Source organism: Nyctibius grandis, chromosome 18 (assembly GCF_013368605.1).
Source record: "Nyctibius grandis isolate bNycGra1 chromosome 18, bNycGra1.pri, whole genome shotgun sequence".
Lineage (NCBI taxonomy): Eukaryota > Metazoa > Chordata > Aves > Nyctibiiformes > Nyctibiidae > Nyctibius > Nyctibius grandis.
This window is the reverse complement of record NC_090675.1, coordinates 4,739,527-4,765,638: the sequence shown is the minus strand read 5'-3', so window position 1 is coordinate 4,765,638 and position 26,112 is coordinate 4,739,527. Positions and strand designations below refer to the sequence as shown.

General features: G+C 52.9%; 1 protein-coding gene across 1 annotated transcript in view; it reads right to left on the bottom strand.

The window, feature by feature from the left end:
- The window catches only part of GTF2IRD1 (GTF2I repeat domain containing 1), a 41,964-nt gene extending 18,845 nt beyond the window's left edge, over positions 1-23,119 (bottom strand). The window contains exons 1-12 of the mRNA XM_068415514.1: positions 22,997-23,119; positions 20,829-20,970; positions 18,119-18,265; positions 14,242-14,425; positions 12,890-13,194; positions 11,815-11,904; positions 10,840-10,923; positions 9,704-9,887; positions 8,419-8,444; positions 5,712-5,832; positions 2,713-2,750; positions 1,532-1,612 (exon numbers count right to left, since the gene is read on the bottom strand). Of these exons, the coding sequence (XP_068271615.1) occupies positions 1,532-1,612; positions 2,713-2,750; positions 5,712-5,832; positions 8,419-8,444; positions 9,704-9,887; positions 10,840-10,923; positions 11,815-11,904; positions 12,890-13,194; positions 14,242-14,425; positions 18,119-18,265; positions 20,829-20,970; positions 22,997-23,119 (1,525 nt within the window). The remainder of the gene's footprint in view (positions 1-1,531; positions 1,613-2,712; positions 2,751-5,711; positions 5,833-8,418; positions 8,445-9,703; positions 9,888-10,839; positions 10,924-11,814; positions 11,905-12,889; positions 13,195-14,241; positions 14,426-18,118; positions 18,266-20,828; positions 20,971-22,996) is intronic.
- Between the last annotated feature and the right edge of the window lie 2,993 nt (positions 23,120-26,112).

Genomic DNA, 26,112 nt, shown 5'->3' with positions numbered 1-26,112 from the left:
CACAGCCCTGCACCAGGAGCTGCTCCGGGGTGCATCTGCCCGGGACCACCCAGAGCTTGTCCCCGAAACACCCCATCTCTCAGCCCGAGGGAAAGAAGCAGAAGTTTCTTCCTAACCTCTGCGGAAAGTGAAGAGCAAAAATAGTTCAAAACGATTTACTTGGCTTAATTCCATCTAGACACTCAATTTTGGCTTAAAAAGTTAATGTTGCTTGACTTAGCTACTGCACTGTGGTAAAATTATTGCACTAAGGCTGCCTTCCTCTCCAAAATTCTAGGATTCTATAAAAATCACACCTCCTTATGTAATCTGTGTGCCCTCTTCATTTAAACCTGTCTCCCCTAATGCTGGGCTCTCCAAAGCTCTCAAAGAGCTATCCAAATTTAGCTTTAAATAAACCTTCAGCTGGTTTAAATACTTCAGTCAGGTCACTTCTTAATCATCACCTCGCAGGATAAATAATCCAAATTTCATCAATTTCTCCCCACAGGTGAACACCTCTTTGCTATTAATCCTCCTCCCTGCCCTCAGCTGTACTCCCTCTGATTGAACCTGATCAAACAAGGTAAGAAAAGGTGGGCTCTGGACTTCAAGTATGATCTACCCGGCACTGGAGAAGTGATAACACCTCCTCCTCCTCACACACTCTGCCAGCTCACCACATATTAGCTTTCTTCTCTTCCATTAGCTGCCAAGTTGAAAATTAAAATGTCTGATCTCCCGCTATACCTTGTTCCTCCTCCTCCCCCTAAATTAACCATGCATTAAGTCCACTCTGGACTGACTCCCCAAATATAACTGTATTAAGGGGGCTGCGGGGCCAGGTTTCACTGCTGTCCCCAGCATCACTCACCCTCGAGCATGTCAGGAGCCCTGTCGCTGCCCTCATTCTGGTGAGATTATTAATTAATGTTTGTAAAGCACACTGAAAATGCTAACTATCCACTCATTAAACCCTGAGGATCATCCTACCGTTTGGTGTGCTATTCAGGTCAGGTAAGTGGAAATCCTCTCTCCCAGCACCCAACCGCTCATCTCCATCACCACCCATCGCCACTGACCTCTCTGGGCAGAAACATGGGGCAACACATCAGCATCACCGATTCCAACACGTCTTCAGCACGTGCTTAATATTAAACCTGTTCTTAGGAACCCTTCCTAACCAGGCTGGTTTTCTAAATTAAGAACCTCATCCAAAGCATCCCATGCTCAATACCTGGGATCCTCCAAGCCTGTGCAGGAAGGAAAGCAGCAAACCAGGCTCGCTTTCTCCAGGGGAAAGGAACATAGAAAAGCAATGAAGGAGAGAGAGAGAAACAAGAGCAAGCCCTAAACCACCCTGCACTACCCCCAGGAAACCCACTGATTCCTGATATGACCCTTAAAATCACTTTCAGTGAAGAAAGACCAGTGCACAGGAGGGACCTTCCGCGCCAGAGATACCCCACAAACGCCTCTTCTCAAAGCACCACGCCGAGATGCCACGCAGCAGCCCTGCCTGCACAGCAGCAGCCGGTACCCCAGCGCCTACCTGGCACCGTGATCTGGATGATGTCCAGCTCGTCTGGCTCAATTTTGATCTGCCTGATCCCACCCAGCTCTCCTGAGGTACCTACCGGGGAAAGGCAACAAAAGGCAATCACCAACAGGAACCAGAGATGCTACATCTGTCCACCAACGCAGGCAGGGAAACCATGGTCAGCCATGACTTCAGTGCCAGCTGAGCATCCCGCAGCAATGAGGCTTCAGCCAAGTGGCCCAGTGGCATTGAGCGCATGGCACGGAGGTACCCAAAGGGTGTCCATAGCCCCTGCAAACAGCTCGGCTGGCAGGAGCTGTTGGTGCCCTCAAACTGGCCACCAGCCCTCATTACATGCTCGTTTCCTGGCTTTCTTCACTTAAAATGAACTGGGTCACCAACAAGCGTTGGTGGGGACGCAGGAGGAGCTGTCTCCAGTGGGCACTCCTGGCATTTTTTATGCTCCCAAACTCATGTTTGGGACAAACCCCTCTACAGACCCGTGCTCTGGGACGGCCAACCGCAGCCGCATCACACCAGGGTATGACCAGCTGAACCCTGGCAAAACACAGCATGGTTTGAACCTCCGACAGGCATGGAGCCCGTGCTGGCCTGGCCATCCTGCAGAGCCTGCCTCAGGACGATGCTGCACATGGTGCTCAGCCCAGCTGCCTCTTATCCCCAGATCAATTCCTCATTTAGGGTGGGACTGATTCACTGCAAAGGGCTGAGTCACAGCTTGCAGCTTGGGCAGGCAGGACAGTGGGGCTTAGCAGAGCTTCACCTATTCAGTGGCGATTTAATGGGTCCAAGCCCCTAAACCTGGGGAAAAGTGTTTCCTTCTCATTTGCAGTGCTCAGAGCACCATCACTGCTGATTTTTTGGTGACCTGATCGTGGCAGCTTTTAGGGAGAAGGGAACTCCAAGGCTGAAGACTTCCTTTAGCATTGCATTTAAGCATGTGCTTAAGTCTCATTATTTCAATTTATGCACTTTTGGGACCCAACTGGAGGGTCACAGGGTAAGACCCTTCATCTCTGCATCTATCAAATAGGGATAAAATCCTAAGAGAACTGCCCCACAGGGCAACCAGGTAACTGGTGCCACGTGCCCAAGTTACTTTGCAGGCAGCTTTCTCTAGTGCCCCCCTCCCAATATCACTATTTTGCAAGAGAAAATGAATTATTCCTCACCTGGTTCACAGCTTTCAGAAACACTACACTTCTCGGACCTGGAAGGGAAAGGCAGACAAGAGAGGTGGTAACAGAGCAGCCAAGGAGAGACCTTAAAACCCCGCTGTGTGTGTAGGACTGATCCTGGCAGGAGAGAGAAACACCGCAGCCCCCTGCGATGCCAGGCGAGGGCTGCGGAGGGATCCCCAGGGACACTGCGCCCACGGTCCCAGCAGCAGCACAGCGTGGCTGCAAGGGAAAGCCATGGTCTGCGGGTTTCTCTGCAACCAAGCCCTGCTCCCAACCTCTCCCCCAGTATCAGCCCTGCCGCTAGACACTGGTGGATGTAACCGCAGCAGAGAGCTCCTGAAAGCAAGAGGGGTTTTAAGCTCGAAACCCGGTCGACTCCATCCCTTTGCGGCAGAGAGCAGTGCATAAAGCATCATTACAACGTGGTTACTCACAGAGCTAAAGCAAATAGGGAGAAAGGAAAAAAAGGCAATTGATTTGGTAAATATTTATTCTGCCCAAAGCTTTTCTCCCCTGAAAACTGGGCGCTATCCCAAACTTGTGTCTACAGTTAACTTCGCATGCTCAGGAATTTACCCAAGGTGTTCAGCATCCAAATGAGATTACTTTGCATTCTCAGGACACGTTTGCTTTCTGGCTCTCTCTTTCTTAAACAAGAACAACCACGGCACTTTGGCAGTAAATGATCTAAGGATCGGCACTGGAAAACACACTCCTTGACAATGCTGGTCCTTCAGAGGGAAGGAAAACCCTTCTGAGCCAGCACCACATCCCTCTTGGCTCAGGGGGGGATGTTCAAAAGCGCTTCTCGCTCGCCTAAATCCACTCAGCAGCGTCAGCAGAACAAACTACAGGCAACGCGAAGGAAGCCAGGAGTGCTCTTGAAATGTTCTTCCTAAATGTGGTATGGGTAAAAAGGTTCCCTGGTCTAGAAAGAACTGTATATAGTACCTAGGAGTCTTGGGAAGGGTTTTAAACTCTCCCACTTTGGGTCAAAGTCAACCTTTCCCTAGGGAAATCTGGGAGGGGGGCTTCAGGCTGTGCCAGATTTACACCAGTGGAAGGTGGGTCCTCGTCACAACACCACCATGGGAAGAGTGATCCGAATCCGGCTGGGTACAAACCACCCCTAAAACCCCCATTTTTCCCTGTAGGGTCGTCTTTAGAAGACTCTAAAGACCCTAAAGAAGGTTGCACCATGCAGCCTCTACCTGGCCCACAGCAGGAGCACAGCAGGTGAGACGGGGATGGTGCAGCACTGGTAAGAGCAGTATGGGGACCACGAGCCTCCAGCCACCCTCAGAGCTCTGCAGCAGCAAACCTCAGCTCCCACCCTGCCCACATGCTCCCACAGACACAGAGTGGCTGGTTTTCTACCTATTGCTTTGCAGAAACCAGCTCAACATCCCTAATATCCCATCCTTCCACCTCCTTGTTTCCAGTCACATCAATTTAACTGCACAGGGGCATGTTCTATTGCAAAAATTGAAGGTATCCTAATTGCAAATGTTAATAAATGAACAGGAAAATGAGAATCCCCAAGCCAGGTTTCATCTCCCCATCCTGACTAGCAGAAGTTACCAACCCCATAACACGGTCCGCAGCCCCAGCTGGTGGAGGTGTCAGCACCAGGCAGTAAGACTTTGTGCCGGAGAGGCTGAGGAGCCCTCGCTCCTACAGCCCTGCTCCTGAGCCTCCCCGCAGCCAGTGACCTCCAGCACGGCTGTGAGGATGGACATCCCAGCAAAGTTCATTTTGCTGCTTGTAAACCTAATGTCTTCATTTAGCCCACACCCAGGGCTAAACAATAGCAGTTTTTCTCTCACCCAATGTCCCTTCCCCAAATGAGGAAGGGAATTGGGAAAAGGAGAGGCATACTTGTAGGATGAAGTTAACCAGATTTAATGAAATGAAGAAATCAATATAAACAACAACACAAAACAGACAAAAGTATACTTATCTACAGAGCACTGGCAAGTTGTTCCAGAAATCACACCAAGGAAGAGGGAGAAGTAAGGAGAGCAGGGAAAAACCCCACCTCCTCCCAGCAAACCCTCTCTTTTATAGTGAGCTTGATGTCAATGCTATAGAATACACCTGTGGGCCAGCCTGGGTCAGCTGCCCTGGATTTATCTGCTGAGGGCCTTGATCACCATGGCTGGCCACAAACTGAAACCAAATCCCAGTGAAACCAGGACACCCACCCACCACCGAGCCGTTTGTGCGGGGCAAGGCTGGGAAAAGGCTCCTTTCCCTGCAGCACAGCCTCACCCGTGAGCACCAGTTACACTGCTACGAACACTGCTCTGCTTCTCTTATTTAAAGTGATTTTAAAGGTAAATATTGGGGCTAAATATTACCTTGCTTCTGACCAGCTGAAGCAAAAATGAAGGAAACAGACTACACAGAGGAAAATACCTTCTAGATCTCCCAGCACGGGTTGGAAAGCAGGGCTATACACTCCATAAGCCCTTCCAGCGTGGTACAGACCAGTCTAGCTCGTGGCATGGTTGTACCAGAAACAGGTACTCTCACAAAAAGCCTCCTGCCCTGCTGAACTCTATAACCCCACCTTTATTAAAACATCTGTTAATCCGCTATTAGTCTCCCTGTGAGCTTTACAAACAAGTAACATCCAATTAGCAGGATGTTGCATTACGGTGCTGGCTGAGGGTGAATCCTCAGGCCACGCTTTAACACAGGAGATCGCTCCTGCAGATAATCCCAGCCTGCCCGGGCACGGCCCCGATTTCATCAGTTTTGTACAAAATCAATGAGTCCAAACTTCACTATTTTGGCTCGCAAAAGCATGGGGATGTTCAGTCTCATCCTGTGCCGGCGAGCGGTACCATCGCAGTGGGTTTTTAGAGGCAGGAAAGCAACGCCCTTACAGCAGCACAGCAATAACCCGCTGGGCATGTTAACGCCTCCGAAATAACTCTCCGAGGGATGTCACTTGGTGATGGCCAGGGAACAGGAGTGCCACTTACCTGCTGTTGGCCTGAGAGGTCCCCACCAGGTCCAGCACGGCCCCGCGGTGCGGCTCGGGAGAGATCTCCCCGGGGGGGCTGGAGGGCTCCAGCTTGGTTGGATCTTTGGTAAATTTGCTTCCTGGTGCCAGGTGCGCAGGGTGGGTTTGGAAGGAAAAACAAAACCAGAATTAGCAACCAGAGACACCAATGATGCAGCTTTTTCACCTCCATTTGTTCCCCCCCGCCCCAGTCCCAGAGCTGAGGCTGGGGTGGGGGACAGGTTTTCCTACAGTAACCTGCTTGCAAAGAGAAGGGGGCAGATTTAGTTGAGTTTATACATAAAAATAATAGCAAGATACTTCCTTAAACCTCTGCGTAACTAAGAGTGCGCTGGGAAGCCCTGCCAGGGATCGAGCACCTCTGGAAAGGGCTGGCTGCTGAGACAGGGTGCCAAGAGGTTGGGACCAGGGTCGGGAAACCCAGGCATGGCCAGGGCCATCGACCAGTGCTGCAGGAGGAGGCCCCAAAGCGGGGAGAGCCCTGTCCCAAGGGAGGGGACAGGAGCTTGGCAAAGCCTCGAGCAGCAGTGCCACAGGGAGCCCCGTCCTGCAGCTCCGAGCCCGGCACACAGCGGGAGAAATCTCTGCTGCAGTGATGCAGAGGGGGACAAAAGCATCCTGTCACCATGAAAAACCTCCTCTCTTCTTTCCCTGTTCCTCAGCAACCTGAAAGGAGCTGAAACAAAGCCTCAGCAATGACCTTGGAGATGAAAAAGAGAGATCTGAAGGCCGGGTAGGAAATGAAAATCGGGCAGGGAAGGTAAGCAAAGAGCTGCAGGATTAGTGCTGGGGGAAGGAGGGAATGAAATTACGCTGCGAGGCTGTAGAAACCACGTAGGTGTCTTGTTAAATAGCTGCTGCCAAAGGCCCTTCGCTGGTCTCAAAGCGCCATCGCGACATCCCCACCCTTTCCAAAACACATCCCGTCCGTGGGAACATGATGCCTTTTTCCCTTCGGCCCCAGCCTGCGAGGAAGGGCAGGGCTCTGGCAATGGGACCAGCAGCAATATAGAGCCTTAAAGACACTATTTATCTACTGACAGTCCAAAAGGCTCCTTTTAATTTGTGCTTTCTATGGACCAAATCTTGTTCTTGCAGCAGCGAAGCCTGCCTGAAGCTGCTACCCAGGGGAACAGCAAAAATAGGTTTCCTAGCAGTGGTGGGTATTTTAATTAAAGGGTGAGCAAAACTGTACAGGGAAGCTTTGGGATACTTTGCAGTCGGCAACTTAAAATACAGCTCCACTCAGAAAATAGTGTCTTTGCAAAAATGGCACCTCCTGACTCAGCAGATGCTTTTTTTTTTGCACAGTCAGTTGTGCTGACGCAAATCACAAAAAGCCAGGTTTAATGTGTTTTGCTTCTGGTAGCCCTGCAGGGACCAGGCAGGGGAGGGGGAACTGTCATCTGCCCCAGTCCTGCTGGGTTTGCTTCCTCATCTCCTAATTTCCCCTTGCACCTCCCTGCCAGGTAACCCCCGAGCTCGGAGCACAGTGCTTTCCATCAGCAGCTCTTGAATCATAGAACCATTTTGGTCGGAAAGGACCCTTAAGATCATCAAGTCCAACCATGTACAGACATATGCAATGCCTCCCTCCCAGATACTGTTCAACCATGATGGAATTGCAAGGAAAATCCAAGCATCCCAAGACACAGTTCCATGCTCCGTCCCTTGGGGGTGGGTTAGAGCTTAAACAATCCTTTTCTTTAGAAAAAAAAAAGCCATTAGTGGGGCTGGAGATAAAGAAATCCCCCGCCATAGAGGTGAGACCCCTCCAGGCTCTGCTGGAGGTCCCCTTTGAGGAGCTCTGGCATCATTATCCCCAGGGAGCACCCTTGGGGTCGTGGGGCCACAGGGCTTAATTTGGCTGGTGGAGATACCTGAGGAGAAGGTGTCTGGAAAGCCACCAGCATGCAGGGTTGGTGGCTTGGGTCAAAAAAAACCCAACAACCCCAGAATACATCTTTATTTGTGAGCCAAGCCCAGGTGATCCAGGAGCGGGGCTGGGCGGTGATAAATTGGGGTGCAGTGGCGTATTTCAGGCGAGTATCGGGGCAGTGGGACAGGGGCAGCTGCCGGAGCGAGGGCTGGGTCAGACAGCACCAGTACCTGTCTCTGTTTATTTGCCAAGAAGCACTTAGCCTGGCTTCTCCAGCTCAAAGGAGTAAAAACACAGGGCAAAGAAAGCCAAAGAAACCCCCTCCCCAGGGTTTTGTCACTGAAAAAATGGATTTTTGTTGTTCTTCTTTTAAAAACGGTGGCTGGATGATGACTGCCAACTCCCAGCCAAAAAAAAAAAAAAAGAATAATTTACCAGTGAGGAACCCAGCAGTGATTTTTCTTCCTTCTTAAAGCACAGAAACATGCCATGTGTTGCCTGTAGCTGCAGCTCAGCCCAACGCAGGGAGCCAGCCCAGCCTCACGCACCGGGGAATTCTCGCTTAAACCTTCAAAACACTATTTAGGGGCGCACAGTGCTTGCACCAACCCCAGGCAAAGGCAATCTCAGCGTGCCCGGGTGTAGGGGACAGACAAGGCTTCTCCTCCCTGAGCATAACCACACGTCCTGCACTTTTGCTGCTTACAGGTGACATTATTTCAACTCTACTTCTCCGGATAATCTTTCAATTTTGTGGGCAATAAATCAAAGGACACGGAGAACGTACCTGTGAAAATTCTCTCGTCAAACATCCTAGGAGGAAAGGAAAAAAAAGGGATTAGAAATAGGTGCTTCTAATGACTGAATTTTAGGTTTTATTAATGAACAGCATTAAACCAAGTCAAAATAGTAATTTTATTCATTCTCTAAAAAAAAGGGAATGAATTTTTCAGCTAAAAAAAAAAAAAGCCTTTTAGCCTGTTGTGCAACCAATCAATCTTACAGCACATGCCTTTTAACTAAAGCACCTTTAAATCTGCTTATAAGTCATTCTCTTAATTTAATTAACTTATTAAATGAGGCTGCTATAGGCTGGCTTTACCAAAACAAACAGTGGGACTGAATTAGCTGTTGCTGGACCTTCACTTCATGACATAGACGACTGACCAGATGTCACCTGTCTCCAGAATAGCATCTTTTGATGCCACCCACAACTCTGCTCATGGGAGCAAAGTGTGTTCAGGGGCATGTCCTGGGGCCTGATCCAGCCTGGTGCTGCCCGAATGGAGCGGGACAAAGCGGCTTCTCCACCGGCTGCTATCTGGAAAGCTAATTCCTTTTAGGATGCCCGAGTCCTATTGACGCTCGTGATTTTAGCCCCCTTGGGGAGGCTTAGCCAGGGTTTTTCTGCACTGTAGTTTCACACCTCTAGCAGGGGAACAACATGAGCGCTGCACAGGCAGGGACCGAATAAATAAATATATTATAAAGCAGATTTTCCTGATGGATAAGAAAAGAGGGGTTGCACGGCACAGAGATAACCAGGAAAGCGTTCACTCCTCCTACTCCAGCACAAATGCAGACACCAAGACACAACGCCCTGCCCGCAGGCGATACATCCTCATCATCGTATATATAGGATGCCCATAAGTGATCACCGAAAACCAAGGTGGAGGGGAATCCCCGCGTGGCATGAATATGGGTGCTCCTCCTCGCAGCTGGAGGCACCGCTCCCATCCGCCACATGCCATCAGAGAGCACTGTGCTGCGATCGGAGGGTCCCCTTTTAGGGTGGCCCCGGCAATGTCTGCATGGACTTACAACAGGGCTGCGGGGTTCAGGCGTGACCACGCCACGGCCAGTCCTGCCACATCCTCATAAAAAGGGAGAAGAGAGATGGGAAACAGAGGTTTGGGGGGAAAAAAAAAGAGCTGTTTAGCTCTTTTCCATAAAACAAGGGTAAAATGAGTTTTGGGTGTCAAAACAAACCCTGTGAGCATGGAGGGAACAGAGCTTAAATCCCCAAGTCCCCTCGAGGCCGTACACTCTTCCTTGCCCTCCTCGCCACCCACCTTTTGATGACGAAATGGATGTTGTGCCTCTCCTCCAGTATCCGCTTAAGTTTGGGGACGCCATAGGTGCAAGGTCTTTTGAAGGGTATTTTGTCCGGAATGCCGATGATTTCCACCGCCTCGGGGTCGCAGGCAATTTTCCGGTACGGGACGGGGACCATGTGGTCTAACCCCAAGGCTTCAGCTGAAAGGTGAACACATGGTTTTCACTCAAACACGCGTTTTTTCTTTTACAGATGATAAAACGAAGGTGTAAAGGCTTGAACTCAAGGCAGGAGTGCCTCCTGCCCTCTTCTCCTTTGCTCGTTCCCAAAGGCAAGCCCCGGGAGCAGCTCACCGCTGGGACGTGGGACAATGGAGAGACAACGCAGCAGCCAACACAGCCGATGGCATCCTCCAAAACACTCAAACGCAGCCAGTGCTGCTCGAAGCAGAGACAAGCTGGCCCATGTGCCGTCCCCAACCTCCCCGTGATGGCAGCAGGTTGCTGAGCTGTATCACTCACGAGTTGCATAGCACATATACAGGTTATAAGTTACAGAGCTCATCTATAGCCCATCTACAACCCCACCTGCCTATAGCCCATCTAGAACTCAGGAATCACACAGCCTGATGAGGATGGTACAGGTGACAACCTCCAGCCCATCAGCCCATTCCCTGAGCTTACAGCTGCCCAAACGCCCAGGAACTAACCCAAAATCACTGCCCGTGGCAAGGGGAGCACCAAAGATGCCCATAAACCATACAGGTGAAAAAAAGCAGCTGCAATAACGACAACCTTCTTTTTTCCTGCCGTGTTAATTTAAAGTGGCCACATGCCACCGCTCCCCCTTGCCCGCCAGCGCTGGCGGTGCCCGGGTGCTCTGACCCGCCGTGCCACCCTTCAAACCAGGGCTGTTTTACAGCCCTGTTATAAATTCCCCGACAGTGACGGGGGGGCTCCAAATGGAAATATTGACATAACCTTCAGCAGGCACCCAGAGACTGGGAGTTGCTGGGCTAAATGTGTTAGGAAGAGAAGGGAGCTCTAGCATATGGCTTCTGCTGCTGTGTTAGGGAACAAAAATGATTGCTATATAATGATATGCAAACCACAAGCGCTGCAGATGCATAATGGGATATTAACTCCTACTCACCATATCTGCTGTTAAACAGAATTTGCACGCACTCCCTAAGGGTGTTGATATCTTCAGTTTCTTTTATAAAACTGTCCCACTTATCTATCAAAACAAAATATAAGAAATAAGGAACTTCCATATGGTTCGTACACAGCAGATGTAATTTTCTCTCGCGAAGTGCTGGGAAGCAGGAACAAGACTTCAGTGCTTTAAAAATGGTGATTTCCTTCTTCCTGAGAAGATTTTGCCAGGCTGGCACATAAGGTCTGGGCTTCCCCAGCCCCAGCCCCAAGCAACCTCCTCTGCAGCCGTGCATGTGCAAAGCAGATTCCTAAGAAATGACCCCATAAAACTTCTCAACCCTGAAATGAAAGACCCTCCGGGACAGAGCAAACTCAACCTGGAACGAACCTTTGAAAGGCACGGCCATTTCACAAAGGAGCTTTTTCATCTGCTCCTTTTTCCCAACTTTCCCATCCATATTTTTTTCTTTTTTGTAATGCAATCAGGCGAGGGTTTTGATGTAAACATGTCAGCATTTTTAGGTTGCATATCCCTTGGGCGGGGTGGAGGTGGGGAAATGGCAGAGTCTCCTCCCCATTGCTGATCCCCCCCAGGCACCGCTGCGGAATCACACCGGGGTTAGTGGGTTTCAGTTATTCTGCAATAACGCCAAGCTTTCGGCAGGTATTTGCTGTTTGCAGCTAGGGCAAACGGCCTCACCCAAAGCCGTGCCTCGGTTCCCCATGCACGGAGCGGGGATGGGGTTTCTCAGTTGGCTGGCACTGCTCGAGGACTGAGTGTCGTGGAGATGGACCCCAGTGGGGGTGAAGCTGTGACACTGAGATGTTGCAGCAAGTAAAGGGAAAAAATCCCCCAGCACTGCCAGGTCCCCGCAGAGCACAGGGATGGCTGGGAGAGACGGGGCTGGGGGGAAACCTCTCCTTAAGAGGTGGCTGCCAGCCACCTCCAACACCAGAGTGGGACACAGACCTGTTTTGTCGTGGACAATGGAGAAGAGGATGCGCTTGGACGAGTGCACGTTCTGGATGAGGGGACCTCCGGAGACCGATGATTTCTGTCCTGGACAAGAGGGGAGACAAGGCGAAAGGGCTGATGAGAGCCTGACTGGTGCTTCGGGCACCCGAAAAAGCCCCTGGATGCTGTGTGCCACCAGTGATGCCGACCCGACCAGACCCCACTGGCTCTCCTCTGTGCACCCTGACCTGTGACAGCCCAGCAGGGTCCTGGCCAGACTGAGCCCCCATCATCCCCCCTGTCTGCCCCTCCAGCCTCGCAGCACAGCACCCAGCGTTTCAGGGCAAAAATGGAGGTGCACCCCGTCAGCACCCCGAGGGCACCTGGAGAAGGGCCGGCGTGGCGCGGCATGGCGGGGCGGGGAGGGTCCACTCATCTCCGTACGGGCCAAGCTTTGCACCAGAATCACAGAATCATTTTGGTTGGAAAGGACCTCTAAGATCATCGAGTCCAACCGTTAACCCAGCACTGTCAAGGCCACCGCTAACCCACGTCCCTCAGCACCACATCTACACGGCTTTTAAATCCCCCCAGGGATGGTGACTCCACCACTGCCCTGGGCAGCCTGTTCCAATGCCAAATAATCCTTTCAGTGAAGAAATTGTTCCTGATCTCCAATCTAAACCTTCCCTGGTGCAACTTGACACTGTTTCCTCTCGTCCTGTTACTTGTTACCTGGGAGAAGAGACCGACCCCACCTCACTACACCCTCCTTTCAGGCGGTTGTAGAGAGTGATAAGGTCTCCCCTCAGCCTCCTTTTCTCCAGACTAAACACCCCCAGGTCCCTCAGCCGCTCCTCATCACACTTGTGCTCCAGACCCTTCACCAGCTTCGTTGCCCTTCTCTGGACTCGCTCCAGCACCTCAATGTCTGTCTCGCAGCGAGGGGCTCAAAACTGCACACTGAAGTATTCAAGGTGCCATTTTCCTCCGAGGACCACCAAAACACCCGGGCCTGTCCCCTGCCAGCGCCGGGGCAGGGTGGGCTTTGCCCCAGGCCCTCGGCTGAGAGCAAACTCCAGGCTATTACCACAGCAGTCGCTGTACTCCTGTGAGGAAGGCACCTTCAGCTCTCCCGCCGGCCTGGGCAGCAGCGCCTCGCCGCCTGTGTTCGGCCCGGGCAGGCCTGAGGACACCTCTTGCTTTAGGTCGACGGTGATCGGGGTCGGCAGCGAGACGCCGTATAAGAAATTGGTGACGGCAGAGGGGGCCTCCTGGCTGGCGGGTTTGGCCATGGGGCCGTTGGCACCAGAGTCTCGGCCGCCCTTGGAGGTGAGGGAGGTACAAGTCAACTCGACGCTGGGGTTCGCCTCTCGGCTGGGCTCGTCCGCCGGCCTGAGGGGAAGGAAGGGAGAAGAGGAGGGAAAAACAGGTTCCTTTGGGTCCATGGCACTGCTAAGCCGGGACAAGCATGGATGTGAGGGGGAAGGAGAGCTGTGCCCAGGAGGGTGGGACAGGCTGCACCACCGGCTGCCAGGCTCTTTGTTTCAGAAATTACAGCCATCACCCAACCTCCTCCAGCTTCTTCAGGCACCTGCACCATTTTCTTCTTCTTTAAGTGGAGCAGGTTGGTGTTAGGGTAGTTCAAAATGTTTATATGAGCTAGGGCAAAGCTGCCTGGTGTGTTTAAGGAGTAAACCAATTTGTGTGACTATAACCACTTGACTCCATTGCCTGTCCCAGCCCGCAGGACCCATGGCACGTTCAAGGAGGACCTCAGTCAACCCAAGGATGAGCTTCAGACCGAGGAAGCCCACGTGCTTCATGAGACAGGCGGCTGCAGCTCACAGACGGCTCGAATTCTGCGTGTCCTACTTTTAGCTCTCTCAGCCTGATTTTCCAGAAGTGCTGAGTCTTCAGAGGAGGTATTGGGTAGCGCTCAGCATTTCTCTGAATGGATCTGAGGTGCCGCCAGCCAGACAAACGCAGAGGAAACACACCCAAAACTGACGAGCCCCTTGCAAAAACATGGCCAAAATGGGGAGTTTGCCCCTTGTCTGGTGTTAAAAACCCCATTTCAGCCTAGGAAGAAGCTTGAAGCATTTACACTGGAAACCTCTCTGGAGACAGAAAAGCACTTAGCTTACCGCAGTGGAAATTTTGGCGCAGACACAAAGCGATGCAGTAAATGTGCATGTTTACACGTGCTTATTATAGGAGCGAGTCCGAAATGGTCTCGAGCCACTTGACATCGATGAACCTGTGTACGGGGCTGGGTTTGGCATGGCTGGACCCAGGTTTCTGGGTCTGGGGGAGAAGCTGGGACATGGGAGGGGACCTCCTGCCTGCTCCGCATGAAATCTCTGCGACCCGCTGGTGTTATAAAAGCCGCCATCCCACGGGCTCGCTGCCCTCCTGCCCCTTGGGAATCCCTAAAATTACCTTTTTAGCCTGAAGCGGATGCTGTGGCTGTGCTCTAAGATGGCCATCAGGGACTTCACGTCATACTCCATGGGTTTCTTAAAGCTGATCCCCTCGGGCAAGCCAGCCACCGCCAGCGAGCCCGGCTCTTTCAGGAACCTCTCGTACGGCAAAGGGACCACACTGCTCTTCCCCACGGCTTCACCTGGGGAGAGGACAGAGTCACACACCAACGGACACCCCTGCATCCCTGACCGCAGCCGAGCCGGGCTGGGGACTAAATGCAAGAGCAAGAGATCCCAACGGAAACGTTATGAGAAGAAAACCGCTTCCTACCTCTGCACTTAGCATGCAAGGCCTTCCGAGCCCTTTCTAAAAGCGTTAATTAATAAAAAGCTCACACAAGCCAATAAGCAGATGTCTCATCTTTTGGGTTGCACAGTAAAATCCTCAGTTGGGGTCACTTGGCACAAGCCCACCCCCCGGGAGCGCCCGGCTGCGTGCCAGGGAGGGCTGCGGCTGCCGGCAAGCCGGGAGGGAGCCGAGAGCCGACAAAGGAGGCTGAAGGGCTCGCGCTGATTTTTATCTCATGTTTACTGAGATATTCTGGGAACCTTATTTTCAGTCGGTTATTTTACCTCCTGGAAGAATGGAAAGTACTTTGATTGCTCTTGCTGTCAGGCAGCCTCGATGCACTTTGAAAGACAGGAAAAAAACCCTCCATCCCACCATTCACAGGCAGCTCCAACATTGATACATTTGACTGCACAATCCCCTCGTGTCCCCACTGCACAGGGCTGGCTCTGTTGTACCTCTGACACCAAAAACTCCCCCAGGAGTTGGGAGCAAACTGCTTTCCCTTCCCCGGCAGCAGAAGACAACCAGTGAGCACCACAGCTACACAGAGATTTTTTGAACCAGCCTAAAGAGCCCACATGCCCAAACCAGGGATGGTTATGGTGCTCTCCAGGCAAGACACCATTGGAAAACCAGCCCTCTCTGAAGGGTTTCAAGGAATGGCCAAAACGCATGAGCTGCTCGCTGTGGAAAAATTACTTTGGAAACCAACCCAAGTCACTGTGACCAATAAAGCTGGTGCTGAAAGCACGAAGCAGAAGAAACAGCCATGCAGGAATGTGACCTGTCTGGCAAGGCAGCGTCCAGGTGCAGAACATCTGGCTGCATGGCAAGGTGTCTGGACCTTTGTCTCCAGGCTGAGGGGCAGGCAGAGGAGATTATGGGACCTTTAAATAGCTGTGGGGTTTTATATTGTTGATTTTCTTTAAAATCCTTTCTTTTTAATCTCTTCTTAAAAAAAAAACCACCACCAAAAGGTCTTACAGAAACCCTGGAAATCTTGTGGCACCGTCAGCACGTCCTTATTAAAAGTGATTTCTTCAACATGTTCTTTGAAGCAATGCGTGACAACTAATGACGTGTGACTTGCACGAGCCATCAAGGTTCCTCATAGGCAGGATGGATAACGTTTTAATCAAGCCAATAACAGAATTTTCAAAACAAACCTTTGAACCACAACACCATGAGTACATTTTCTGCAAGCCTGGAGGGTACCGATGGTTTCCCTGCCCCAATGCACCGGCTCTAGCAGCTTTCCACTTCCCTCCATCACCTCTCTTCATGATGCGGAGAAGCTCCCCATGCCCACAGCGGCTCCTTATCAGCCCAACACTCAACAACTCCCCGAACATATTTTTATGGGGAATGCGTTACTGTCAAAGTCACCTTCACCAAGCCCCGCACTGCCGTGCAGAGACTCGTGGTTTAGCTAAAGAGAGACAATAATCATCATTAATGCCTGTTTAATAGAAGCCGGCGGTAATCAGTCATCCTGTTGGTGCAGAGATTACCCGGCTCTGGAGGGAATACGCGATCTTTTTGACTGAGCATTTTCTAAGATTTTTTGTTTCCAATCCCCGTTGATGGGAAGTGACTGAAAGGATAAAAAAACCCAAGAAAACATAAGCAAGATAACTTAATTTCTGACAGTCCTCTCTGTGTTGGGAAGAGAATCACCCTGGGGCACCTACTATCTCCTGTGGTATTTCTCCTCACTCAACCAGGAGAGGCTCTTCCTGGCGGGCACGCGGGGAGGGAAGCATCTGCCCGGCGGGTTTCCCCATCCAGCAGCTCAGGGATGGAAACAGTTGATCCTACTGAATCAGCTGCAAACGCAGAATTACACCCAATGCCAGAATTATGCCCAATGCCAGGCCAAAACCACCAGCCCAGTGATGCGCAACCTCCTCCTGCTGCTACCGCTGGCCGTGGTGATGCCGGCCACCCTGAGCTGGGGACCCGGCCAGCTTGTCCACACACACAAGGTAAAAAGCATGGCCAAACTCATCCCAACGGATGGGCCTGCGTGGTACGCACACCTCCACGCAGATGCACCCTGTTCAAGCATTTTTATGCAATTATGTATTTATGGTATGCCATATATGAATAATTCCCACATTCCCAAGAGGCCTGTAAAGCCAGGTGCTCTCCCGGCAGCAGGACAAGACCTGCAGCTCAGAGTGGGGATCCAGCCAGCGCTGAAATGCCCTCCCACCCTGTTCCCTTCGCTCATCTGCGCTGCTCCCTCCTTCCCACTTAGGCGCAGCCTTTGGGAGGCAGTGAGAGGATTTGATTACCCCTGTTAATGGGAATATCGCCTCCAAGTCCTTTAAGTGGTTTCAGAAAACCCCAGCGACCGTCTGTCCCTGGGGGAAGGGATGCCATCTCCCCTTTCTGCCTGTGAAGCCCGTGGCAGGCGCTGGCAAGGCGAGCACCGAACGACAGCCAGCAGCAGCAAACCCTGCACGCAAGCCCAGGGCAGTTGGTGGGAGCACCCGCTATCCCCCTCCTATCGTGGGGGAGGGCCCACTCCCAAACGCAGCACTCAAAGAGGGGCAACACCCACGCTTTGGGCTCAGGGAGACCCGCATGGCCCCGGCAGGGCTCAGTACCTCACTCCAAATCCCAAATGGTGACGGGGAGCCGCATCCAGGAAAGCGAAGCACCTGGTTCTGCAGCTGGTCCGGCCACACGGCCTGAACACCCCAAAGCATCACGCTGGGCTAATGTAACCCATTGAGCAGCACGGGGGAATATTGGGGCTCACCGCCCCGTTTTCCCAACACAACCTCGCTTTTCCTACCCAAGCCAGCACAACCCCTGTAGGTGCTGCTGGGGGATGAGCCGGGAGCATGGCTGCCACCTCCAGCCACCCCGTGGGGGCTCCAGTGGGAACCTCCCGAGCGAGAAGCAGGCGCTGCCGCCGCTCGAGCCTCCGCAGATTGGGCCCAGAGGGAGCTCTGCAACCCACTGGGTTACATATCAACAGCCATATGGTCATCTACATTTTAATTGCAGAAGCTTTATTGCTGGGGATGATGCATGTGCTGGAACGGCACCAGCTCGTCTCTCGGAGCCGGGGCTGCGGGGCCGCCTGCTAGAAAAATCATCTTTTTTCCTTCTAAATAGACTTGCCAGGGAAAGGGGTGAGAGAGCCTCTGCAGAGCCCTGACACAGCGCTTGTGAAAGAGGTGCTGTAGACGCGGTGTCAGGGATAAAGGTCTGCTTGAAGAATCACCCTCAGGGCATGGCAGAGGCTTTCCCTGTCTAGGGGGACAAAGGATGCTCCCCCCAGCATGGGGATTTTTTTTTTTGCCCAGTTTGGGGCACTGGAAAGTGAAGAAGCAGTGGCCAGATCTCATCTCAACGCAACGCCAACCCTACGCAGGAGCATGTCCCGCCACGTCGCCCCTGCCAGGCGCCTGCTCCCTCGCCGGGGAGCCGGGCTGGGGCCGAAAGCCGCATCCGGCGGCGGCGCCGGGCAGCTCAGCGAGCCCCGGGGGCAATCCAAATCCCCAAATGGAAGCGTGAAGGTTCTTACTATAAAGCACATCAAACACTTCCTCTACCATCTTCCTGAGGAGGTACACGTCTGATCCCTGGTCCGGGGAGACCCTGAGCACGCTTCGCCCGCACTCCTTTGCCTTCTTCTGCGCCTCCACGTCCTGCTCCTTCCTCTGCTGGACTCCTGCAGGGGGGAGAGGAGAAAACGGGAGACGCTGCGGTGAGAAGAGGGTTCATGGGCGATGCCATGTATGCTTTCGAGCGGCTGCGAAGCAATCGATCCTGCCGGCCAGGTTACACCAACCTCAGCCAGGGCTGAATGCATCCCTGCCTACCAAACCCCAGGCAAGATGAGGTCCTGTGGGCGCCGGGCCCCTCGTCAGCCCCACAGCATCAGCAAAGTCCTCTGCCTGGGCAGGTGGGTGCCCCGGGTGCCCACGCCAGCACCTTCCCCTGCATGGCGGGGGCAGCGGTGCCAGCAGCGCAGCCGGGAGCAGGGCCGGTCTCCCTCTTCCCTGGTTTTACCCACTCAGCTGCACTAAAACTGCTGTGATTAATTGGGCAGCGCATTTCTTTTCTCTGGTTTCAATCTGCTTAGCCTTCAATCTCTCAGGAAAAGAAAATCCGCCTTTCTTGGAGGCTTTTTTACCCTTCAGCGTCACGTAGCTCGGTAATACCAGCTATTTCCTGCTAATTTCCCCCATTAAACCTCAAATAAAGCATATCTTCGGCAATGACTTCCTTGCATCTCTAAACGCACAGAAAATTAAACACTACAAGTGCATTATTGCCGTTCCATCCAAAGCGATTCGCAAGGGATTTTCGGCGGCGAAGGACTAATTCCTTCATCATCCTCAACAGGCTCCCGCTGGCGACTGGCCCTGGATGCTGCCCGGGTGCTCAAGGAGGAGCTTGTGGATCCCTCCCGTGGAAACAGCCCGTGGCTGGGACATCACCGGGACGGGGGCGAGAGCCACCCGGGGCACCCACAGAGCTAGACAGAAGAAAGGGGACAGCCACCCAACACCGCGCAACCCCTGGCAAGGTCCACACGCCTCCCATGGCACAGGGAAACAGGCCCTGGAAAACTTTTTTGGCGTGTTTTACATCCAAAACCCCCTGCATCCACACCGCCCTACGCCTGACCCTCCCTCCCGGCTGGGCGCTCACTCTCCTCCGTTGACATTAATCCTGATCACTGTCAAGTCCCCCTGTGCACCAGGAAAGGATGAGCCAGAGGTTCAGATAAAGTAGGGTGTTCAAGCGAGGTCTGCGCGCCCAGAGAGATAAGAGGCTTCTTACATCTCCCAGCGATGTCTGCTTTAGATTATTTCAGATCCTTTCTAAGGGGGCAGCTCGACCATAAATCAGAGGCACTTCCAGGGATGCTTTCCACTGCGTGCCGGTTGTAAGAGCTTTATGGAGCGGAGTTGAGCCTGGGCCATTTATAATTCAAGACAGAGTTATCACGTTTCACCCTGTCTCCAGCATCAGCCACTTCGCCCGAACCCCATCATGAAGATTTTGTGCTTTCAACCAGATGTGACCATTTCATTTTGACAAAGGTGTAAATGAAACCAAAGGAGAAGGGAATCAGGATCTAATGTCGGGTGCCTTGCCCCAGCACAGCGGTAGGTCACCAGCCAGGATATATGTATATATATTTTTTAAAGTGAGATTTGCAGATGGTCATCGATATCGTGAGCTCTAGGGAGGCACATTTGGCATTTAATACGTAAGAGGGAGATCCCTCCTGTTGGCCACCCCGCTGTTGTTAAAGGCTCAGGTACCTCCGGTGGGAAGGGGAGGCAGTCGCCTGTGAACGCAGGAAACATCCCCGAAACATCTCCCGGCCTGCAAAATGCAACGTACCAAAGCATAGGATAACTACCGGCAGCTCTCCCAGGTGCGAGTGGTGCAGTGGAGGTGGCAGGCAGCTGCCCATGGCAGGCAGGACGCAGGGGCAGAGCGGAGCCCTGGCAGGGAGCCGCTGCTGCAAAGCTGTGCCGGCTCACCCCGCACACGTGTGGCAACCAGCCCCAGCAGGCTGGCGTGCCAGGGATGGTGCCGTCCAAGAAATGGAGGTGCCCATTCACAGCACAGCTCCCGCTTTCCTCTCAGCTCCCAGGCTGGTTTTGGGGAGCCGGCACAGAGGGCTGGGTGCCAGCCTCAGCGTGCACAGGGCTGCTGCCAGTCACACACCTCCCTGCGATACCTGGTGACTCTGATCTGAGACCGGGGGGACCACAGCTCCTGCTCAAGTCATCCTTTCACCACTGTTAGCCCCTCAAAAAAACCCAGGCAACTCCACAACCAACACTCCCAGCTCCCAAATCCATCCCTGTTTTTCCAAAACCAGGGAAAAAGCCTTGGCCCAAGAAAGCCTCTCTGCTCCTGGGGGATCATTAGGACAAACCATTTCTGCTAATTCCTCAAAAGCCACTCCAGCACACTGGCAGTGTTGCCACGGGCTCTGCACAGGGGAGCAGAGCAGCCATGCAGCCCCGTGCCACCCCAGCGATGCTCGTGGAGAGGAGAGCCGGGGTGCGCAGTGCCCTCCATGGGAGAGGAGAGGCTCCAGCCACGGTTCCCACCCGCTTCCTCCATCCCTTTAAACACCGCTCAGCCCCACAGACAGCCAGCGCCGCGGTGCCCCCCCAACCCACAACCCTCCGTGCGCAGTGGGGGTCCCAGCTGCCACAACCAACCTCGGCACCGGGGAAGACTACGCCGACGGGGCTACTCACTGCAAAACTTCTGGAAGTCGGCTTGCAGCTCCTTGCGGGCGCTGAGGAAGACCCGTCCCTTCTCGGTGCCCAGCACGAAGGCGCTCTCCTCGTGGACGGCGATGCAGGCCACCTCCGCGTTGAGCTTGGAGAGCGCCGAGCACTGCGGGGAGGCACCGGGTCAGAGAGGCCGCGGGAGCGTCCCCGCTTGGCACCCCCTGACATTTTCCAGTGGGATTTTTTTCTTCCCATCAAAAGCAATGTTCTGGTTCGAGTCAGAATTTCACGGGTTTGATGACATCCTCTAAACACTTTGACGACTTTACGGCTCCAGAAAGGTATCCAGCTGAGCTATGCTTCGCTGGAAAACAACAACTATTCACCCATCATTTCACTTCACTTTTTCCTATCCTAAAAGTAAACATTTTATAGTATTTCTTTAAAAGAAAACATTCCTGTTTAAAAAAAAGACCAAACCAATCAACAACAATTTATCTTTTTCCACCAGCTCTAATGAAATAAGGAGCACGGGAATCTTATTTCAGCTGCAGAACACTAATATGGTCAAAGTCTGGATTAGCCAAACGATTCTTCTTGTACAGTTATGCAAAACATTAAAGAGATGGAAAAGACTTCCTCCATTAATCCAGTTTACGTAACGTGCGCTTCCTGCTCTACATAATACACACGTATATGCGTTTTTAGTATTATTTTTTATATCATAATAGTTAATGCAGTGCCAGCAGCTTGAGACATATTCCCATAACTACAGCACCGACGCTATGAAGACACTATCCCCAGGTCACGGCTGAAATGGGTAAAACGGGGCAGTTTCCCATCAGCAGCCTCGGTCAGACACGTCGCCTACCCCCGGCACTGTGGAGGGGCCGGAGGATGCTGGCAGCCGGGGAGGGATCGGGAAAGCAGCTGCCCATGGACCAACCCCCGCAGCTACCTTCAGCTCCCCACATGCAGTTACAGCAAGTTTGATTTGTGTGGGCTTAAACCAGTCTCTAGACTGGGTCATTTTACCTCCCGCTTACCTTCTTCAAGAAGGAGGAATTGAATCACATCCCCAAAAATAGATATTTTTAATAAACCTCCTTTCAAGAACCCAGTAGCAAATGGCAGTTTTTTGCTCAAAAAGCCCAACACTCAAAAAATGAATATAAAATCTATGGGATGTGAGATTTGGAGGCAGACCAAATGCAAACCCTAAGCCCCTTTGGCGATTTGCATGTGGCCCCGTGGTTTATTTATCAATCACGCACGCAGGCACCTAAGCTTCGGCGGGTGCGGAGCCTGGTCCTGGTGAAGCGCTGGGAGAAAGGCTGAACTTCAGGAGCAGCCTGGGCCCCTGGTCCTGGTGTCAGCACCTAACGAGGACTGTGGAATAATGTCTATTCATTAAGAAGCCAAACTATGATAATATGATTTGCTGTATGGGATGGCATGTATATAAATCATCAAAGCTGCTTGGGGTGCGTCAGCTCTGGGGAACCTGCTCCTTACCGGGGCGGTGATGGTTAAAGAGAAGGAAATTAGTATTAGTGAAAAAAAAACCCACCTGCGTAGAGAGGACGCATCCAAGATAAATACATTAAATACGACTTGGCTTTAAAAAGGGAGGGCTACTTAGCAGGTTGCATTGCATTAGACATTTGTTACTACACACTTGCTTTCCCTTCTTGATCACATTCACAGTTAAAAATAAGATTAGCTCTGGTCCATGAGACTTAATCCAGACAGTTATCTTGTTTATGTAAGCACGGCTGACTTAGGCAAGGTTTCCACTGGGAATTCTACGTCAAAAGATATGAAAGTTATTTTCTTTGTTCTCGGAGATAAAAGCCATTGTTCTCCTGTTGTGTAAAAGCTCACGGTAACATTGGTAAAACATAAAGAAAAAAAAAACAACCAACCACTCTACATTCGGTTGATACCAACATAAATATTAATGGGAAAACAATATACATCTGAGATTAACTTGGGCTGACTTTATGATCCTTACGGCTGTCAGGGCGGGAGAGGATTTTTATTTCCCAGCTCCACCAGCTCCCTGGGCTTTCTGGCAGCGGAGGGGAGTGGGACGAGCTCCACAGCCCTCCTGCTTCAGCCCTGCTCCCAGCCAGCCCCATTAAAGGGAGGCGAAACGAGGGAGGGGGACGGGGACGCCACCAGCCTCTTACCATGGAGTCTAAGGCAGACACTAAGCTGGTGATGATTTCGTCTTTCTGGGGAAAAACCATATTCCACTGGTCAGCTCTGGAGGTGCTGAGAGTCACGTCTAAAGGCTTCCCTGCCAGGGCCATATTCACCTGAAAATAGAAAAAAAAAAAAAGGAGGTATGCATCGCTGTTACTGCCGGAGAGCCGGCGCTGAGCATCGCCAGTGCAGCCCCACCACCAGCGTGTGCCGTGGGCTGTGGCGCAATGCTGGCATGGATACACAGAGGAAACTGAGGCACGGAGAGAGGCCGGGGCCAGCCTGAGCTCCATGTTCCCCACGTCTCCTCTGCTAAAGGCACATAATTGCAGACGCTGCTGAGCCATAACCAAACCTCGGGGCCGATGCTGCACGTCCCAGCAGTGGCCAGGTCACCTCTGCCTTCGGGACTCACCCCCGGGGAGATGCCACCACTGCGTGGGGCACGCTGGAGTGACCACGTGGTGGGACACGCCAGATGAGCAGGCTGCGGCCGTGCCGAGCCAGAGTATGCGATGCTGAAGCGGATGCGGAGTGCTCCCGTGCCCGAGCTCGGCGGGCAGCAGTGAGCAAGGGGTGACACATGCGTCCCTCTGAGGACACCGTGCTGGCTGTTCCGGCACCTCGCTCCCTATACCCTGGGCAAGAGGAGAGCCCAGCACCCAAAGGTGCCACCGAAACGGGCCAAAGCCACGGGATACTCTGCCTTAATCTCGAGGAAGGGAGGCAGCTCATGGCAAGGGGCTCCATCATCAAATCATCCCGCCGCGCAGCTCCCAGGGTACCGTGCAGGCAGGAGCAGGGACCCCACACCCGAGAAGGAGCTGAGCCCCGGGAGCTCCATCCCACACTGCAAAACGGGGAAAAAAGGGGGAAAAATGCCAGGGCCTGGCCACAAGTGCAGCAACTGCACCAGGTCTCTGTGTCCCAGTGCGCACATCTCACCATGACCCATGGCGACACTGGTGCTGCAGGGGAAACTGAGGCAGGCGCTCACCCTGCATAAATAGCCCCGCTCCCACGTCTGGGCACCCAGCATCATCCCCCCAGCACGGTCCCTCCCAGCTATCACCCCTCCATCCGCAGGGCAGCGTCGCGCCACCCAGCTTTAATCCTGCCAATAAAGGGTGGCAAATTAGCCGGCAACGCTCGGGAGCCACTCGAACCGGATCGTAAATCATGTGCTCGAAGCCGTAAGCGGATAAAAGAGGCCGGAGAATTTCTAATGAGGCGAGACGGGCAGGAGCTGGGGAATATGAATGAAGCTGCCTGCGCGTAACTCGATTTGCGGCCCAGCTGATACCCGCAGCCGCTCGGCCCCGCTCAAAACAAGGGTTAAAAGTCAACAGCGAAAACCCAAATCCACCTTCTTGCCCCGGTGTGCACCCACGTCCAAGCAGAAGGAATCTGCTCGCCAAGTGGGGCCGCGCCACCCCGTGCAACCAGGGAAATGGTGGATTTTGGCCCAAAATGACTAGTCACCCCCACACCGGCATCTCTGCAGGTGCCTGAGCACGCACAGGGCTGGGAACGAGCCCCGTTATTTGGGTACGCAACAAGCTAAGGAGAGTGGAGACAACTCCCCGTTAGATAAACGACAATGACTGAATCTCAGAAATCGCTCTGGATGAGACCTCCAGGCCAGCTCCCCCCGTGTCACTGCTGACGGCAGCGGGCGAGCTGTGCCAGGGCCTCACTGGCACCTTTGGACGGCGAGAGACGCAGCCGCAGCTGTGCCACGGTGATGGCCACCCAGCAAAACCCGCTGACACCCAGCCGACACTTCTTAACAAAGCTGACAGACGGCTTCTCTCCCCCAGGACAATCTTGGGTGAAAAAAAAAAAACAAAACTAGGTGTCAGCTTGGAAAATAAAGCAGGAAACCAAACGCACAGTCCCGCAGCCTGGGCGCTACCACCCTCCGGTACAGCCCCGTGGACATCCCCACGCTGGGGACGGGGCTCTGCCCGGCACCTCCAGCTTCACCATCACGAAGGGTTGCAGGAAATGGCCCATCTTGCTCCAGCCCGGGCATGCATGGATGGACGGACAGACAGATGGACAAGGGACCATTTCACGGGCAAGCTCCCGCGCAGCTCCCTGCGCACAGCCCTGCAGGCGCAGGGAATTCAAGATTCCTTCTTTTGATCGACGCTGTGTTAATAAGAGGTGCCTTGTTGAAGCTGGCAGGGAGCAGCGAGGCGCTGGCGGTGCCGATGCCAGCCCTGAGCCGCTCTCCCGGCCTGCAGGACACCGGGCACCCCATGTCTGGGGACCAGCCGCTGTCTGGGGGCTCCATCGGGAAAGGACTTGGTCCAAGGAGCATCTCTCCCTTCTTAACCCCCCTACAAGCACTCGCTTGGAAAAAGTCCTATTTTGATGCCCGTACGGATTTCTGAGTGCCCTAATTATTACTAAATACGACTAATACGACATGGATGTTCTTGTTGCCTTCCAGCAGCGTTTTGGAGCCTGTCCCTGCCTCGGTGGGGCTGGTCGCAGCCCCTCGGAGAGTTCCAGCTGCACCAACCTGTTCAGCCACGGCCTCCCCCGGGAAGCGGCTCTTATGGGGAAGAGATGCTCCTCGCTTGGCTGCAGAGAGCGAAGCCACGAGCTGGATCCGGCCCCAGAGGGGGAATCGAAGGGAAAGCCTGGGATAACATCAGTGGGAAGTGGGGCAGGGTCCCCGCACCCCCTCCCTACCTGCTCCCTGCTCTGCAGGAGACCAGGACAAAAATAATCCCTTTCACCTGGCTGATAGTTAAATAAGAAAAAGAGAGAATCACTCAACAAGAAAAAAAATCAGCATAAAAATATGAGCCAAGTAACACAACAGCACTTTAAGGAACAGGGGGGACAATATTACTGTAAAGCTTTTAATCAGTTATGGGCACGAAGAGGAGTGACAGCGGATTTAGAAAAGGGGGGAATAAAAGGGAGGAAAAAAACTTCACTGCAAACGCTCATCTTATTCAAATCAAATTAAGACATACGGCTTGAAGTTGTTTGCCTAATCAAAGGGAAAGTAATCTTTAGGAAAACTGGGGTAAACCATTCTTACAGCAGTTAGGGCCAGCGGCGGGGAGCGAGGTGGGCAGGA